Source organism: Rattus norvegicus, chromosome 1, assembly GCF_036323735.1.
Source record: "Rattus norvegicus strain BN/NHsdMcwi chromosome 1, GRCr8, whole genome shotgun sequence".
NCBI lineage: Eukaryota > Metazoa > Chordata > Mammalia > Rodentia > Muridae > Rattus > Rattus norvegicus.
Window position 1 is genome coordinate 168003772 of NC_086019.1, and position 18958 is coordinate 168022729.

General features: G+C 43.9%; 2 protein-coding genes and 1 long non-coding RNA gene across 7 annotated transcripts; 1 reads left to right on the forward strand and 2 right to left on the reverse strand.

Moving 5' to 3' along the window:
- Nucleotides 1-478: 478 nt before the first annotated feature.
- On the reverse strand, nt 479-2355 carry Ubqln5 (ubiquilin 5). The gene has a single exon (NM_001077678.1). It carries the CDS (start codon nt 2179-2181, stop codon nt 649-651), a length of 1533 nt encoding a protein of 510 aa, NP_001071146.1. The 5' UTR covers nt 2182-2355; the 3' UTR covers nt 479-648.
- Nucleotides 2356-2479: 124 nt separating this feature from the next.
- Nucleotides 2480-9943, forward strand: LOC134485159 (uncharacterized). Of its 2 annotated transcripts, XR_010063122.1 has the most exons (5): nt 2480-2763; nt 2988-3087; nt 5226-5324; nt 9105-9184; nt 9648-9943. It is a non-coding gene; the product is annotated as an uncharacterized LOC134485159 (long non-coding RNA). The 2 variants fall into 2 exon arrangements; XR_010063123.1 differs by lacking the exons at nt 9105-9184; nt 9648-9943 and having other exon boundaries at nt 2561-2763; nt 5226-9020.
- Nucleotides 9944-12736: 2793 nt separating this feature from the next.
- Nucleotides 12737-15430, reverse strand: Ubqln3 (ubiquilin 3). Of its 4 annotated transcripts, none has more exons than XM_063262967.1 (3): nt 15310-15430; nt 14053-15029; nt 12737-13948 (listed from the first exon to the last, which is right to left on the reverse strand). In XM_063262967.1, the coding sequence occupies exons 2-3, from the start codon at nt 14990-14992 to the stop codon at nt 13827-13829; spliced, it is 1062 nt and encodes a 353-aa protein (XP_063119037.1). In that variant the 5' UTR covers nt 14993-15029; nt 15310-15430; the 3' UTR covers nt 12737-13826. The 4 variants fall into 4 exon arrangements, with proteins under 4 accessions (XP_063119037.1, XP_038934078.1, XP_017444687.1 ...); XM_039078150.2 differs by having other exon boundaries at nt 14053-15062; nt 15310-15426; XM_017589198.2 differs by having other exon boundaries at nt 12737-15062; nt 15310-15426.
- Between the last annotated feature and the right edge of the window lie 3528 nt (nt 15431-18958).

Below are 18958 nucleotides of genomic sequence, written 5' to 3' on the forward strand. Positions count from 1 at the left end.
ATTTATCCACCCTATTTTTGTATATCTATCTGTGTGTGTGTGTGTGTGTGTGTGTGTGTGTGTGTGTGTGTGTGTAAATCAGAGGTTGATAACAGGTGTCTTCCTCTTCTGCTTTCCACCTTATATTTTGAGAGTGAACATGGAGATCATTGATTGACTAGACTTAACTGGACAGTGAGCTCCCAACATTCTCCTCTTTCCCCATCCCATTGCCTAATGCTAGGGTTAGAGATGCACCCCTCTACCAGGCTTTTCCATGGGTGCTTGGGATTTGAACTCAATCATCATGCTGGCCTATGAAAACGCTTTACCCATTATCCACTGAGCTATCTCCTCAACCCTGTGTTCTGTCCGAAACATGGATTCTTGGGTTAGAGACATGAAAATAAGTGAAGCATGCTGTCAGAGCGATATACAAGTCTATCCCCAAGTAAGACTATGCTGCCCACCCAATCCCCAATCTAGAACACACAGAAGCTCCAAGCAATCTTCTTTAATGTAGAACAGGTTTGGGCAGTGAGAGAAGGGCTGTCCAAATGTGCTCATAATCCGAGGAAGAGGAATTTCTAAAATAAGTGCCTTCCATCCCCTTCTCCCTTTTCCTCCCTCTCCACAGAATGGTGCAATCGTGAACATCGGATGGAAAGACTAGTCCTGCGGAGCCCCTAGAAGCTTCTCAATGGCTGCATGGATATCTCCATCTGTGGCTACAAGGGCCTGCAGGTTTGCATCATGGTTAGCAAAACCCAAGGCCTTCAGTTCCTCCAGTTCTTGCTGGTACCGATCTTCAGTGAAGGGGGATGCGGGCAGTGCAGTTTGGGTAGATTGGGAACAGGCACTGGCCAAGGAATGGAAGAGCTGAAGAAAGGCCAAGGAATGTTGTGAGGTATCTTCTCTATGGGCTTGTCTTCTACCCCTAGTTTCTTGGGCTCCTCTAGCCCCACGTGGTTTAGCTGACTCCCGAAACAACGGTCCCAGCTCAGGCACCTCCCTGGACAGTATCATTAGGCCTTCCTCTATCTGTAGCAATGCCTGCAGTGCTCGGGGGTTGGTGAGGATGGGGAGAAGCGGTATATGATGTAGTAGGGGGCTGCCAGTTGCCAGCTGGTGTGCGAGAGATGGATTCTGTTGCAGGACAGTCAAGGCTCGGCGCAGAACAGAGGGTGAGAGTCTCAGCTGATTGGTTAGAGGGACTTTCTCCACTGGCTGCTGGCTCTCTTGGGAGGGGGTCTCTGAGCTTGGGTGTAAGTCTAGCATACCTTGTCGGCATCCTGAACCAGCCTGACTTGAAACTAGGCCTTTGACCTGGGTAACTCCTCCTGTACTGACCTCTTGTGCCAAGGTCCTGACCGGAGCAGAAGTGGCTGGAATGGTGGTAGTATCTAAACTGCTGTGAGCATTGTTGGCTTCTCCTCTACACAGGTCTGAGCCTGAAATGTGGCCTTTAGAAGCCACCAATGAGGCCAGAGTGGAGAGCATGGCCTGCTGGATATCAGAGCAGCTGGGATGCATAGCGTTGTCACCCCCTGGCACGGCTTTCAGGGCCTCGAGTCTCTGCTTGTGTTCCTGCAGGACTTCCTGCTGTTGCACAGGCTTCTGAAAGGTTTCCGGAAATTTGAGAGCTGGGTCCCGTTTCTGTACCGTCTTTGAGGACTCGGGAATGTGTACGCCATTGGCTTGTTTCTCATTTGCCAGTCCTTGAATAAGAGGGTCTTCCAAGAATTGCACCACAGACTCAGGTGCCGCAGGCAGCAGTTGAACAAGCTGGCTGAAGAAATCAGCTAGGTCTGGTGAGCTCCGAGCCAGCCGGCCAAGCTTGACTGATGGTTCTGAACGGTGTGTACAGTGGCCTGTAGGGCCTGCCAGAGTTCCTGTACAGGCTGACCCTTTCAAACGAGACCTCACTACTGCATGGACTGTAGAGCCATCAAGAATGCCACGCTGGCTCAGTATGTCTTGATCCTGGAGGATCTTCCCAGTGTAGATGAGCACCAATCGGTCAGTGTCACAGTGAAGGTATTTGGAGATTTGCTTCTTAAAGCGGTGGACGTTGCTATTTTCTGCCAGGAAAAACTCCTGGCAGTCCTGTGGGGTCTTGACAGACACTCTGATGATACGTGAAGATGACTCTCTACCAGACACCAGCTGACTGTCCCCTGCTTCTTCCCTAGCCCGTGCCATATTTCCTGAGGAAGAGTATGCAGGGTTAGGTGAAGGTACAGTGGAGTACACACCTGCGGAAGCTTTGATGTGGCACTGAGCACACCTGGGTTAAGGGACCAGTAGGTGTTCGGTGATGTCCTTTCACCTACGTCCTGCAGGTCCCCCCTGCCAGTGTAGCCCTACAGTCACCTGGCTCCCATAGCGGGAGGCAGCTGATCCTCTCTTTGGCAATCTTTAGGGGATATGGTGTCAGTGATGAGGTCACAGTTGAAAGGTACATCTGAATGGGGGCAGGGCAGAAGTCTGCCACCTGCCTGAGGTTGGGTTTTCCTCATGATTTTGATTGAAGCACCCAATTGGGGGCTAGAGGATTGGGGGGGGGGGGAGTCATGTCAGTTGTCCAGAAACATATTTCACATAAACTTCTTGAAATCCTAACACTAAGCTCGACAAATAATAGTGGTTGAGTAAGAAAGTAAGGTCTAAGAATTAGCTAAGGAAGCACTCATTCTGGTCTCTACCCCTACACTAAATTACTGTATGTTCTTCATGGTCCAGCTGAGGCCTCAAGTCCCTGTGTTCTATCTGAACAGAATGAAGGTGGGTAATTAAAATGTGTAATCAGCTCACAGTTTCAATGGGATCCTTGTTTTCCAAGGTCCCAGATCCCAGGTAATCTGTCTATATTGTTCTAAGGGTAGTATATTCCAGATCTGAGAGCAGATAACTGCTATCAGAAAATAAACTGGGGGTTGGGGGAAGGAGAGAGATGGGTGGTACCAGGAGGATTGCAACATGGTTTAGAGGGACTGTTGCCTTTTCAGAGAGAACCCAAGTTCAGTTCCCAGCACCAGTTTCAGGCTCCTCACAACTGGCAATAACTCCAGCTCCAAGGATCCATGGCAACTTCTGGTCTCTGAACAGGTAGTACACATACGCAAGTAAGCACAGATATTTAAAAGGTGATTTTTTAAAAAGAATACTGTAGTCTCAACTCAGAGGCTGGTGCCTGGGTTAAAAGAAACAACAGCAGCTCTTTGAATCTAGATCTAAATATGATTTAACTACTATAAAACTGTGTGAGAGGGGTCATGTTTCAGCTAGAGATGTGTTAGGTTTGTGTCATTACTAATAACTCACTCTCCTCTCTCTCTCTCTCTCACACACACACACACACACACACACACACACAAACCTTTTTTTCCTAGCTCTAGAATTTCCAGTGACCGAAAAACTCAGACAAGGCTTCCAGGACTAAGCCACTACCCAAAGACTATACATGGACTGACCCTGGACTCTGACCTCATAGGTTGCAATGAATACCCTAGTAAAAGCACCAGTGGAAGGGGAAGCCCTTGGTCCTGCTAAGGCTGAACCCCCAGTGAGCGTGATTGTTGGGGGGAGGGTAGTAATAGGGGGAGGATGGGGAGGGGAACACCCATATAGAAGGGGAGTGGGAGGGGTTAGGGGGATGTTGGCCCGGAAACCAGGAAGGGAAATAACAATTGAAATGTAAATAAGAAATACTCAAGTTAATCAAGATGGAAAAAAAAAAAAACTCAGACAAGGATTTGCCTGCCTAGAATGCCATCTCAAAAGGAGCTGGAAAGAGGTAAAATGACTACCTAGGTCACTCTGCACCTGCACTATTTAGTAGATGTGAACCAGAATCTCCAGTATCAGCCAATATCAAGACATGACAAAATGTAATTTCAGAGTCTGAAGGAACTTTTCACTCCCAGAAACTTGCACAGTGCGCTACAGCTTGCTAACAGCTAGCCTTCCCAGATAGTGCCCAGCCCTCATAAGAATTTCTACCATAGCACTATTGCTGAAAAAGCCATTCTATTTGCTTTGTATTGCCCCCAACATGGGACAGGTTTTACAAGGTAGACAGGTTTTAGTGTTAAAATTAATATTAATAGTTTCTAGTTCAATGGCATTGTTATTTCACATCCTTTCAGGAACTTGGTTTTTGCAGATACCTGATGTGTCAGAGTGTGGAGAAGTACCTAAAACTCTGATTTCTTGGATTATTAGAGAACTTTTCACCATGGGTGGTGGCAGCACATGCCTTTAATCACAGCACTTGGGAGGCAGAGGCAAGTGGATCTCTGTGAGGTCAAAGCCAGCCTGGTCTACAAAGAAACCCCCTAGATAGCCAAGGCTACTAAAAGGAAACTATGTCTTAAAAAGAAGAAGATGAAAAGGAGGAGGGAGAAGAGGAAGGAAGGAAGGAAGGAAGGGAGAGAGAGAGAGAGAGAGAGAGAGAGAGAGAGAGAGAGAGAGAAAGAGAGAGAGAGAGAAAGAAAGAAAGGAAGGAAGGAAGGAAGGAAGGAAGGAAGGAAGGAAGGAAGGAAGGAAACAAAGAACGAGCTAGCTTACCATTTAGTCATGGAGACCTGAGTTGGGAATACCAGCAGCCAAGTTAAAAAAGCCAAACAGAATGCTGCACTACTGTAATTCAAGCTTTGGAAGGGATAATGATCTCAACGAATGCTGTGGCTCCTGGCGGGTCACTCCAGCAAGAACAGCACCCTCCAGTGTCAGTAGGAGACATTGTCTCAGAAATAATATGGAACATATCTGGTCAATGCCAGTCTCTATCCTTCATATGCACATGCATGAGCAAGTGTATGTGCAGACACACATGCATACGCCTGCAGGGGTGGGAGAAAGAAACACCAGAAATCCAGAAAGTATAAAGCTAGAGTTGGTTTTTGTTGTTTATTTTATATGTGTCTCTGTGTATATATGCCATGTGTATGTAGATAGATACCTGCAAAGCCCAGAAGACTGAGATTCCCGTGGAGCAGGAGTTATAGGAGGCTTCAAACTATCCAGTGTAGGTTCTGGGAACTGGACTTGGGACCTCTGCAAGAACAGTGTAGTGGTCTGAATAAAAATGACTTCCCCACGTTTATAGTGAGTGGCACTACTATGATTTGTAGCCTTGTTGAAATAGATGTGGCTTTGTTCTAGGAAGCATTTCACTAGGAGCTTGGTTTTGGGGTCTCAGAAACACAAAACCAGGCCTAGTGACACACAATCATTTCCTGCAGATCTGGATGTACAACTCCCAGCTCCTTCTCCAGCACTATGTCTGCCTGCACGCCGCCATGCTTCCCACCATGGTGATAATTATCTAAACCTCTGAAACTGTAAGCCAGACCCAATTAAATATTTTTCGGTTTTTTTTTTTTTTTTTTGGTTTTGCTTTGTTTTGTTTTTATAAGAACTGCTGTGGTCATAGTGTCTCGTCATAGCAATAGAAACCTCAAATAAGACAGAAATTGGTACCAGGGACTAGGGTATTCCTATAATAGGCTTGAGTGTGTTTTTGGTTGGAGGAATGTATAGTTTAAACTTTGGAAGAGAAAAGTAGCTGAATACTTTAAGTGGGACTTAATGGGCCATCACAGTAGGAACAAAGAAGACAGCAGTGCTGGGGTGATTTGAACTGTAGAGGCCTGAGTTCAGGAGGTTTCAGAGAAGAATGTGGCCTAGAAACTATTATATTTTGGTGAAGAATGAGGCTGCTTTCTGCCCTTATCCAAAAAAAAAAAAAAAAAACTGCCGGAGGCTAAATTTACGTCTTTTGAATTAATTACATTTGCAGAAGAAATGTCAAAACAACTTAGTATTGACTCTATCACGTCAATTATTAGTGTTTATCATGTGGTTATTAGTGTTTATGCTTGTGAAAATTTTATAATAAAAAGGAGCAAGCTAAGCAAGGAGAAATATAAAATATAGAAGATGAAGAGCAAAGGGCACTGGGAAGTGGAAAGGAGTTAAGTCCTGTATTCAAGGAGATAAAAGATTAATGAAAAGCCTGCTGCTAAGGGAAATAAAGGGAGTGGTGATCTCAGAGCAAGACCCCCACCCAGCTAAGCTTCTGACTTGTAAAAAAATGTAGTTAAATAAATGTGAAAATGAATTAAAGGAAAGCTTCAGGCCAGGCATGGTGTGCATACCTTTAATCCAAAGAAAGAGGCTGGTAGATCTCTAAGTTCAAGGCCAGTCTGGTCTACAGGGCAAGTTCCAGGACAGCCAAGCTTAGGCAGTGAAGGAACCCATAGGAAACTAAGAGCTGGTAAAAACATTTTCGAACAAGGGGGCTACGTTCCACTCTCAGGAAGCAGTAGAGCTTAGCAGCTTCAGTCATGTATGGTTTTGGCTTTAAAGTCAAGGATAGAAGAAAGGAGTTATGGAAACTCCCTCTGAGACTAACAAAAGCTTTTGAGGCCAGGCACGTGTCAGGATTGTCCCTACGTGGGAGGCCTAGAGAGGCCACTGTGTGAAGCTATGATATGAAGCCTGTATTGCTCAGAGGCTCCAAGATAATGGAGATGCTAGAGTTGTGGGATGTCTGCCAAGGAAGTTTACTACCAGGAGTGGAATAGCCCAAGAGAAAGAAGCGTGTTGCAGTCAACAAAGCTGAAAGGACTTGGAGATCCAATGAATGTTTTGACATCAGACATGGAGATGCAGAGTTTGGAGTCTGCTCAGATGGCTGTCAGTCTTGCTTTGGTATTTCCTCACTGTGCCCCCTTTGGGAGTTGTTATATGCATCCTGTGCACTGTATATTATAAGTATGTGATCTGCTTCTCACTTTAATTTTACAGGGGATTACAGTTAAGAGATTGAATAAGTCTCAGAACTGAGTTTGAACTTTATATTTTTAAATAGTGCTGATACTGTCATAGGCTGTGGGAACTTTTGAAGTTAAACTAAATGCATTTTGCATCATGATATGGCTACAAGTTTATGGGAGCCAGAGTGTGGAATGTGGTTATTTAAAATAAAAATGCTCCCCCCAAGGGTCCATAGCAAGTGGCACTATTAGAATATGTGGCCTTGTTGGAATATGTGTGGCTTTGTCCTAGGAAGTATGTCACTAGGGTCTGGGCTTTCAGGTCTCAGCTCAAAACCAGGCCTAGTGGCACACAGTCACTTCTGCCACCTAATTCAGATGTAGAACTCTTAGTAGCTCCAGCACCGTGTCTGCCTGCACGCCACTATGCTTCCCACCATGTAGATAACGGACTAAACCTCTGAAACTCTAAGCCAGAACCAATTACATGTTTTCCTTTATAAGAATTGCTGTGGTTGGGGCTGGAGAGATGGCTCAGAGGTTAAGAGTACTGACTGCTCTTCCAGAGGTCCTGAGTTCAATTCCCAGCAACCACATGGTGGCTCACAACCATCTGTAGTGAGATCTGATGCCCTCTTCTGGTGTGTCTGAAGACAGCTACAGTATACTCATATATAATTAATAAATCTTAAAAAAAAAAAGAAAAAAAAAGAATTGCTGTGGTCACAGTATCTCTTCACAATAATAGAACCCTAAATAGGACAAATCCTCTTCACCACTAAGCCATCTTTCCAGCACCCAACAACCACAATTTTACTAAAACCATATTTTACTAAAACCAATTTTACTAAACCCAGTGCTAGTAGAAAGACCACCGTTGTGGTACTAGTTGTAGTATCCTGAAAGTGGAATCACTTTTGTTCTCTATATTCTAATTTTCCTATTGACATAGCTGCAATTTACACACACCAATCCTTACTACAATAGTGATGACTGTCTAACTCACATCACACTTGCATAACGATCAACACACCAAAGAGGATAAACTATGTAGCCAGTAACAAAGCAGTTTTCCCTTGCACTGACCTCTCAGAATATGCAGTAGAAGAAAAAGACTTACTCAGAGTCTGTTAAAATGTAATGGGAAGGAACAAAGATGAGTTAACAGAGAAAATTTGAATAAATGGAAGAATACTTTCCTTGAAAAGCAAAGATGTCTGTTATAAATTTCTCAGTTCTCTACCAATTTGTAACTGTCATGAAAAGCCAATCAAAACCTCATTTGCCTTTCTGAAATTTGAATTCTGTTCCAACATATTTAGGAAAATAAACAAAAATCCAGAGCATTTTTTCAGAACAATGGTCTGAGCACTTGCTTTTTTGTCAAGTTCCCTAAAGTTGTTCCCTGAACAACTAACTACGAGTAGATGAAATAAGAACACAGGGATGTAAATGGGCGTACACGTGTGTAAATGCTTTGACTCCATGCCCATGTGTGCAGGAGTCAGATATTCAAAACACCCAATGAAATACTTCAAATCACACCCTGCTCGCAAGTTGGGAACTAAGAATTAAAGCAGAAATGAATCATTTCTTTGGGCACAGTAACTAAAACCATGGAGTCTAAAAATAAACTAATTTCACATCTGGGCTCAAATAGAATGCTTCCTACCTAGCAATGTGCTTTCTCCTCCTTGTGTGCCTCAGCTTTCCTAATCCCTAAGCCAAAAATACATGACATGGAGAAAGGGAAAATGTCTTCTCCCGGGACAAGCCTTCTGGTATGTTGCCCAATCCCAATTGGTCAACTGGTCCCATCTACTCCTCTGTCTCCTGCACTCCCTCTCAACTTCCTGACTCCTTACCAGTTACACTGTGTGTGTGTGTGTGTGTGTGTGTGTGTGTGTGTGTGTGTGTGCACAAATATCACCAGTTGAGTGGGTGCTCAACACCATTCAGTGCAGCTCATATGCACATATGTTGAAGGCTGACACTTGGGGTTAGATAGCCTGTTAGGAAGTTCATTCCCAGAGAAGACTAATCCTCTTTCAACGTCCATCAATTACCTACAGTCCTTCGTCTAGGGATGGGGTCTTGTGAGATTTCCTACATTCAGGTTACGAAGTGTGTAAGTCTTGTTTAGAAGAGTGTGTTGCTAAGATTTCAAGGGGATGGGGGGTTTATAGACAGGAAACTGGGAAGGGGAATAATATTTGAAATGTAAGTAAAGAAATATATCTAATAAAAATTTAAAAAATAAAGTAGTAAAAATTAAAATTTTTTTAAAAAAAGGATTTCATAGGTGCAGCTCTGTATTACATGGAAAACACTATCTCATTGCAGATGTCTTGGTCCTCTGGCTTCTAAAATCTTTTTGCTAAAGTGATGCTCAACTTCCTGTCTGGGATCAAGCAACTAAAGATGTAATCACTTTTTTTGTTTGATTTTTTTCTAGTAAATCTCCTGGTAAAGGAAAAGATCTTATTTGGAGGGAGCCAGGTACTAGGCCCAGTATAATGACATCTAAGTCTGCCTTTTCTTTTCCATGCATATCACCCTCATCTCATCTTGTCAAAGCCCAGGTACTTCATCTTAGATCATTGTTGATAACAAGACTCAGAGCAGTGACAGTGGATGGGAAGAGATGAGAAGTCCAGCAGACATCAACCTGTAGGGGTCTTCTCTCCCTCAAATTCCAAGGGCCTTGCTCCCTCAAGACACGAGCTCTGTTCTGGCCTTTACTCTGTCAGACACCAGCTCTGTTTCCCAGCAGCTTCTACTGATGTATATTGACCGTTGTAAACATTTTCTCATCTATCCTCCCTTCTGCTTACTCATACTTCAAGGCTCCATCATTTAATCACTTATTTCTTTTCCACTTGTCAGACTTCGCCTTAGTTGCTGGGTAGAAGGCAGCAACCTTCTCTGTCCCAGGATGATGTTTCCTCCAGGTACACCACCATGGCACTGGGTAAGTCAGTCACCATTGAAGCTTCAGCAAAGATTCCAAGCATTCAATCAACTCCAGAGAGTTCTTGAGAGTTAGTGGGATAGTCAATTAGTGAGACAGTTATAGGTAACAGTGTAGCAGATCCTTGCAAACTTTTGGATGTATCACATGATTCAAGAATGCTGCTTCTGGATAAACATCCAAAGGAAATGAACTCGATGTAGAAAAGAGAGTCCCAGATGCCTGTGTTTTTATAGCATTATGTCCAACTGCTAATATGTGTAACAGCCTAGATGGATGAATTTAGAAAATCTAGTGTGTGTGTGTGTGTGTGTGTGTGTGTGTGTGTGTGTGTGTGTGTGTGTATGTATATGCATATATATATATATATATATCATTGAGTATTATTTGACAACAAAATGAATGAAGCCTTTTCATTTGCAACAATACACATGGTTAAAGACAAAAATTGTTATTTGAAATAAGGTAAACACAGAAAAATAAGGGTTGTGTGTTCTCTTATAAAGCTTAAGTCAATAGGAGGGCTTTATAACATAGCCCAGTTGTAAAGTCTGTTTTCATGGCACATGTGAGCCATGTCAGTTTGAAAGCAAAGTAGAAATCAAAACAGGGCTGCAGAGATGAGTCAGAGGTTAAGAGCACTGACTTCTCTTCCAGAGGTCCTGAGTTCAATTCCCAGCAACCACATGGTGGTTCACAACCATCTGTAATGGGATCTGATGCCCTCTTCTGCTGTGTCTGAAGACAGTGACACTGTACTCACATACATAACATTAAAAAAAAGCAAGACAGGAGGCTGGATCTGATGTGTGTGTGCAGTATTCAATATGGACCTATCTCATTGGACTCTGTTGATATATACTAGTAGTACATGTTAACAGAAATATTGTATGAAGAGGCTATGACAAGAACAAAATTCACTAAACACTCTCCTAGCCACGACTTTAAAACTCATCCTAGGGCTGGAAGGATGGCTCAGCAGATAAAAAGCACTGTTCTTCCAGAAGTCCTGAGGTCAAGTTTTAGCAAGAGATTGGTGGCTTACAACCATCTGTAATGGGATCCGATGTCCTCTTCTGGTGTGTCTGAGGATAGCTACAGTGTGCTCAAATAAAATTAAAAAACAAACAAACAAAAACTCATCCTAAGTGTTCTTTTCCTGAGGAGCTTTCAAGATTTCTCTCACCCAGATGAACAGCAAATAATTAAGATTTATTTTTGTATGGGTGTTTGGGTCTGTGTACATGCAAAGATAAAGATGGGTGCCCTTGGTGTCCAGAAGAAAGCAACAGACTCCCTAGAGCTAGAATTACACGTAGTTGTGAGCCACCTACCCCATAAAGGGTTCTGGAACTAAACTTAGGTCCTCTACAAAAGCAGCATATACTCTTGACCACTGAGCCATCTCTCTGACTCCAAAAAATTTCTTTATACAAAGATTATTTTCCTCTTGGATTTCCAAAGGTGGAAAAGTGTTGTCTCATGCACCTTCTGCAGGTACACATACCCTACAGTGTGCCTCTTCTGGGCTTTAGAAAATGGTGGGGTTAGGCTGGCCTCTTGGTTTTGCTTAGTGCTGCAATAAGAAATGTTTGATTTATCTGGACAAGATTTCCCTCAATTGTAGGAAACAGGTAGGGAAATTGGAGGGGCAAGTGCTAATAGCTCTAAGCCCCACCTAGAAACTGAAATGCAAGTGTCCAGGAAAAGTTGCTTCTAAACCTCGGTCTCATCTTTATACCACATGCTAGCTGCTGCTCTAGCAACTCTAAGATTGGATTGTGGAAGCCAAGGGGGAAGGGAGATTAGATGTGAAAGCATACTGCACTGAGCCTCTGACATTGAAATGCACACCATACGCAGTTTTTTTTCACAAAGATATAATCCACTGAAGACCTCTTTCCTTCTGTGGCTGTACTATAGCATGAAAGTTTTTGTCTGTATTCCTTGTCTGTTGGACTTGATGGACTATATTTAGTATATACACATGTACATCTGTGCATAGGGTATGCACATGTTGAAATGCACTGGGACACATTGTGCCTTTCTTGCAATAAAGATTCATGCACACATTCCTGTATATAGGTACTGAAAGTCCCACGTCACTTGATTCACTTATGGATTGTAACAGTTTTACTCTGTAAACACACAGGTAATGGGAACAATATTTTTGTCTGAGGTCTGTGTCAAAAGTCCCTCTTGCTGCATGCAGCCCTTCTGCAAGGACAGTCTTCTTCCCCACCCCCCAAAGATTTATCTGCTTCACTCTGAACATTGTTGCAGGCTTTATCTCTGGATGGCTCCCATGTCTCTCCAGACTAGACTATCAGTAAGAGTGCTCATGGTATTGCATAGATCTGCATTTGCTTTCTCTTGTGTGTGCAGCATATATATGCAGGGAAAGGTATGGTGTGTGTGTGTGTGTGTGTGTGTGTGTGTGTGTGTGTGTGTGTCGGAATGTCTGTACTGAAAATTTTTTCCACATATTCATTGTGCACATATGATCACACAAAACACAAATATTAAATATTCAAAAAGAAAAGGAAAAAGATGAAAGAGGAAGACTCTTGTCTCTGAATCTGTCCATAAGAAGTAATATAAACTGGGTAAGACTGCAGAATCCATAATTATAATTGAGACTGGATCCTTCCTACTGTAGCTCTTACCAACCCAGAGATTAAGGTCAAGTCTGTGAGATAGCTTTTAGAGATTAAATGTATGAAATGGTGTCCTTTCTCAAGCCAGGCATGTAATAAGGCATACCAAAATAGAGTGTGTGGCAGCTTGCTCCTATAATACACCAAAATTTGAAAAACTTCCAGAAGCCCCAGGAAATCCATGGGCCTTCTGCTTCAAAGAGTGGCAGCAACACCTCCTCCCAACCCCAAGTCTTTGGTTCCTCTAGCTTCCCACCATTTAGCTTCCTATACCCTCCAGAGAAACAGTCTTTACCACCTGTTTCTACCCCCTTTTCTCAAAGCCCACAAGAATCAGACTCAGGCAATTGGCAGCACTAGAGACTGGATGTAATTGCATCGCACGATAGGCACACACAGAACTCAGTCAAAGGCCCCAGGTAGAAGAGTGTCAGTCACAGTTGGATCACACAGCATCCCCACCCTACTTCTGGCTTGTCATCTTCCACATTGACTCCAGAACATCGTCTCCACAGTAAAGAACATCATAGTAATTTGGTTTATAGTGCAGCTGTATTCAAGAATAGGAGAACTAGGGTAATAAGACATGGGGGAAGAACACAAAGGAAAAGATATGGTCCAAATAACAAGAGTTCCTAAGACTTCCTCAGTTTCTCCACAGCAGCATCTACATCACCCCCTGTAGCAATGAGGGCCTGGAGATTGGCTTCCAGATTCAGAAAGCCCATAGCCCGTAGTTGCTCCAGCTGTACCCGGAAGTGAGCCTCCAGTTGTAGCTGCTGGGGATTGGTACTAGCTAACGCTTGCAACACCTGGAGAAAGGGGGAGGAATGGAAACCTAGCTCTGCAGAACCCTGTACTAAGGAAATCTGAGAAGTTGGGGTTGGTCGGGGATCCTCAGACATAACAACACCTTCCCTAGATTCTGTACCTCCTATTACACCACTCAACCCTGCTAGGCAAGGCATGAACCAGAGCAGGAGGCGGGGTGCTTCAGTAGCCAGAATCTGCAGACCCTGCTCAATCTGCAGCAAGGCTTGCATGACACGGGGATTTGTCATGGCTGTCTGAAGGTGCAGCAGTAGTGGGAGCTGTTGATGTAGCTCATTCTGCATTCGAGGGACTTGATTTGTTAAAGCTGATCTCAGAGATCTTGGGTAACCTGTTGGAGGAAGCCAGGGAGATTCTGGGGCTCCAGGAGTAGGTGATATAAGGGATGATGGTGTAGAAACAAATGGGGATCTGTTGGCATTATCCCCTATCTGAGAGGTAAGATTGGGCAGGCCAGTACTCGGGCCAGTAGAGCTCTTCCCTGAATCATGTAGGCTTCCACCTTGTCCAGTACTGTTCTCAGATGAATGTCTCAAGAAAGCTGGGCAGGACGACTTTCCCTTGATTGCTACTGAGTCTTTGGGCAGAGGTTGGCCTGACCCAGGTTTAGGGGATGGGGGTAAATTTGGAGGAACTCTGTTTCCTGATAGTGGTGTTTCCTGGCTTGAACTTGGAGTTGGCACAGTACCCTGCAGGTAGGATCCCAGGGCCTGAGAAGTCTCGTGTAACTGTTGGAGATAATCAAAGAGTCCTATGTTACCCAGAAAGCTTGGAAGCCTATTTCTACTCTCAGATGTATCCTGGTCCCCAGGCTGTCTCCCTTGTCTGCTACCTGAAACCCCACAAGTGGAAGTCCAGGGATTGGGAAGAGGGTCACAGTTCTCTGTCCTTGAGGGTTGGCTGCTGGTGGTGGTGGTACTAGCAGTAGTAGCAGTAGCAAAAGGATTGCCACCAAACTGCTCCTGTACCGCATTAAGCATGGGATCCATAATATCTGTGTACATAGTACGCAGCACATTGTAGCCACCAGGGATGCTCTCCAGGTTACTGAGTGCTCGATCCTGGCTACGCATCATCTCCTGCATCATGGAAGGGTTACGTAAAAACTCCATTGTCTGCCGCATGATCTCGGGGTTATTAAGAATATGACCAATCTCAGGGTTCTGCTGGATCAGCTGCTGCATGTGAGGATTATCAAGAACCAGCTGGCGCATTAGGCCCGTGTTGGACAGCAGACCCTGGATGAAGGGGTCATCAACCAGCTGAGCCACAAGTTCAGGCACTGACATGTGCTGCCACATCAGTGAGCCTGGCTGGTCAGAGAAGCTACCTGAGGTCAGACCCAACCCACTGAGGCCTGTGAGGACCCCTAAGCTGAAAGAAGGAGACCCATCCACAGGGTAAGCAGAATTTGGCTGAGGGAGTTCTAGAGGATTTGGGCCTGGAGTGGAGACTGGTGGTGCTGGGCACTCAGTGCCTGTGGTCCGACGCTGCATCTTGATGACGAGGTGAACTGTGAGGCCATCTCGAACTCCACACTGTGCCAATGAGTCAGGGTCCTTGAGGATTTTTCCCGCAAAGATCAGGACCAGCTGATTTGGATGTGCCTTAAAGCGGTGTGATATCTTTTCCTTTAACTGCCGGATGGTACACGTGTCTACAACTGAGAAATCCTCCTTGTCCTTGGGTGTCTTCACTGTCACCCGGATGAGCTGGGAATCCTGTACTGGCGCTGGGCTGCCCTGTGGTAGAGCCTCTCCACTTTTGGCCATGATGGGCAGCAGGAGGCCCAGGTCTGTGGGGACACAGCTGAGGGGATGGGGGTGGGAGACGAAGATCATCCTTTCAAACAATGATGAAAGTGAGGAAGGAGTATAAGGAGGGCCTTGGGTCTCTGGGGCAGGGGAAGGTGTAGTGTTCACATGGAAAGGACCACTAGGTCACTTGGACAGGACTGCTTTGAGGGAACTATGGACTTAGGATGTGTTAGTCAGGGAGAAAAACACTCAGGGCCCAGGGAAATGGTCTTCAGATGATGAATAAAGGAATGGAAGGGGCAATAAAAGGGCCCAATTTGGGGGATACACACCAATCTGCTGTGGCCCCGTCCTTCCTCTTAGGCAGGGCTCCAAACTGCCCTCATCTTGCTGTACAGCCACCCTGCAGGCCTTCTGGGCTGGAACCCATTCTATCTGTCACCTCTGTGACCTCAGCACTGACATCACAACCTCATACCACGAATACTAGAGATTCCAAGAGTTCCTGGCAACCCTAAACTCCCACTTAACTTCTATTGTTAATTCTATAATGTTTTGTGCAGACGAATGGTCATATAAAGAAACTACATGAGGGACGTTCCAAGAAATTTAGATGGGTATAGTCACAGGTGTTTATGGTATTTATTTTTATCTAACAAAATAAAAGTGTGGCAAAATAGCTAAATATTGCAGGTCTAATGTATATCAGTGTTAAGATTACTTGATTTATTGACTAAGACTAGCTACACATTAGATATAAAAAATAGATGAAAAACTGATAAAGGTCCTAGTTGTACACAAGATTACCTTGTTAGTATATAAAAATGAATAGATATAAAAATATTGCCTTTGGTACAACATTAAAATCTGAAATATTATAATTCAGAGAAGGGGATGGACAAACAAGGTAGAAGATGAAAGATCAAATGACATTGCAAAAGTAAGAGTAACTAAATATTGAAAATTAGAGAGATAGTTCCAAAGGGCCAACTGACTACAGAATTAAGTGATTTGACAATTCTATACATGCATACATTGATCATATCTACCTATAATTCCCATTCTTATTGCTCTTGGACAACTCTCAACACATCGCTCCTCCACCCTCCTGTTCTCTTGTCTTTTTTTCTTTTTCTTCCTTTTTTAAAATTGGATATTTTATGTATTTACATTTCAAATGCTATCCCCTTTCCCATTTTTCCCTCCAGAACCCCCCTCTTTCCTCCCCCTCCCCCTGCTTTTATGAGGATACTCCCACTCCTACCCACCCACTCCCATCTCACTGCCCTGACATTCCCCTACACTGGGAAATCAAGCCTTCACAGGATCAAGGGCTCCTCCTCCTATTGATGCCAGACAATGCCATCCTGTGCTACATATGCAGCTGGAGCCATGGGTCCTTCCATGTGTGTGTATTTGGTTGGTGTTTTAGTCCCTGGGAGCTCTGAGGGAGTCTGATTGGCTGATATTGCTGTTCTTCCTCTGGGGTTGCAAACCCCTTCAGTTCCTTCAGTCTCTTCCCTAACTCCTCCATTGGGGTCCCTGTGCTCAGTCCAATGGTTAGCATCAAGCATCCTCATCTGTATCAATAAGACTCTGGCAGAGCCTCTCAGAAGACATCCATATAAGGTTCCTGTCAGCAAGCACTTCTTGGCATCAGCAATAGTGTCTGGGTTTGGTGGCTGTGTATGGGATGGGTCCCCAGGTGGGGCAGTCTCTGGATGGCCTTTCCTTTAGTCTCTGCTCCACTCTTTGTCCCTGAATTTCCTTTAGACAGGAGCAATTCTGGGTTAAAATTTTGAGAAGTATGGGTGGCCCCAACCACCAACCAGAGGCCTTGGCTAACCTCTGGATATGGTCTCTACAGGTTCTTCCTCCCCTTTGTTTGGCATTTTAGCTAATCTCATGCCTGTTGGGTCCTGGGAGCCTCTTGCTTTCCTGGCACCTGGGACTTTCTGGCAGCTACCTCCAGTTCCCCATCCCCCATTGCTACACACCTCTGTTCAAATTCCTGACCCTCTGTCTATCATCCCCGTCTCCTCTCCTTTCTCATAACCCACTAAGTGGAGTTAATGCAGTCTGCTGGTAGACCGACTGGTCCTGGTGGCTTGGTCTTGTGCAGGTAACTATAACTGCAATGAATTCATGAGTCCATGTCATATCCAGAAGACATCATTTCCCTGCACCCTGACTCTTACATTCTCCTCAGTACACTTCTATGATGTTCTCTGAGCCTTGCAACGGTTTGGTAGAGAGTTTATTTGTGGCTAAAAACTCAAGCCGCCTGCTGAATTTGAATACAAGAGAGCAAAAGACCAGCTGTGATACAGTACTTGGGAACAGAAATCCTGTTTGGAAAGTGGTTAAGAGCAAACGAGTCAAAAAACAAGTTTATCGAATAAGAGTAGAACAAATGAGAGAAGGGGGTTGTGGTACTTAAAAGCCTTTTAGTGTGTGCTTTCTTTTCTGAAGACTAGCATGTGATAGTTTTATTTTGGTGAAAACATTTCCAGTGAGGAGGAAGAAACTGGTACAAGAATAGAAGAAGCAATCACAAGCTTTAATCCTTACACAGAGTGAGCAAGGGCCTAAGTAGGTGGTTTGACTTACGAACACAAACTGCTTATTCTTCATACGAGAATGGATGACAGAACATGTAAGATGAGGAGTTTAGTTGGTTGTTATTTGGAAGCAAATGTTCTCTTTGGGTCTCTTCTGTGTTTTGGTTAAATTAGGTGAAATATTCTTTGACATTCAGACTGAAAAAAGATGTTGAAAATTTGAGAAAAGCAGGAAAGATATTACATATTCACCACAAAGGATAAAAAATGACCAGATCCACCGATCTGACGAGAGCAGTAACATCCACATTACCTGGGAAATTCGTTAGAAGTCTGAGCCCCACTCTATATGTACGGATTTAAAACTCTTGAAATATAGTTAAAAGGTTGTGTTTTAAAACACTGGCCCTGGGTGATTCTAATGTGGATTCTAGTGAGAATCTTTGCCCATAAGTATGTAGTTAGGATGACTGAATAGATTAACTGAGGCTTTGGGGATAGATTTAAAGATCAGCAAACACAGTTGTGTGGTTTCCTTACCTACAACAATTAGGCAGAGCTGAATATGAGTTTACTATAGAATTATTTCATTAATGGATCCCAGAGTCATCTTAAAAGCAAAGAATTTGGGTCAAGAAGCATGCAGAATGGTATTGGTACAGAGACAGACAGACAGACGAATGGAACAGAATTGAAGACCCAGAAATGAACCCAAACACCTATGGGCACTTGATTTTTGACAAAGGAGCCAAAACCATCCAATGGAAAAAAGATAGCATTTTCAGCAAATGGTGCTGGTTCAACTGGAGGTCAACATGTAGAAGAATGCAAATCGATCCATGCTTATCATCCTGTACAAAGCTTAAGTCCAAGTGGATCAAGGACCTCCACATCAAACCAGACACACTCAAACTAATAGAAGAAAAACTAGGGCAGCATCTGGAACACATGGATACTGGAAAAAAGTTCCTGAACAAAACACCAATGGCTTATGCTTTAAGATCAAGAATCGACAAATGGGATCTCATAAAACTGCAAAGCTTCTGTAAGGCAAAGGACACTGTGGTTAGGACAAAATGGCAACCAACAGATTGGGAAAAGATCTTTACCAATCCTACAACAGATAGAGGCCTTATATCCAAAATATACAAAGAACTCAAGAAGTTAGACTGCAGGGAGACAAATAACCCTATTAAAAAATGGGGTTCAGAGCTAAACAAAGAATTCACAGCTGAGGAATGCCTAATGGTTGAGAAACACCTAAAGAAATGTTCAACATCTTTAGTCATAAGGGAAATGCAAATCAAAATAACCCTGAGATTTCACCTCACACCAGTGAGAATGGCTAAGATCAAAAACTCAGGTGACAGCAGATGCTGGCGAGGATGTGGAGAAAGAGGAACACTCCTCCATTGTTGGT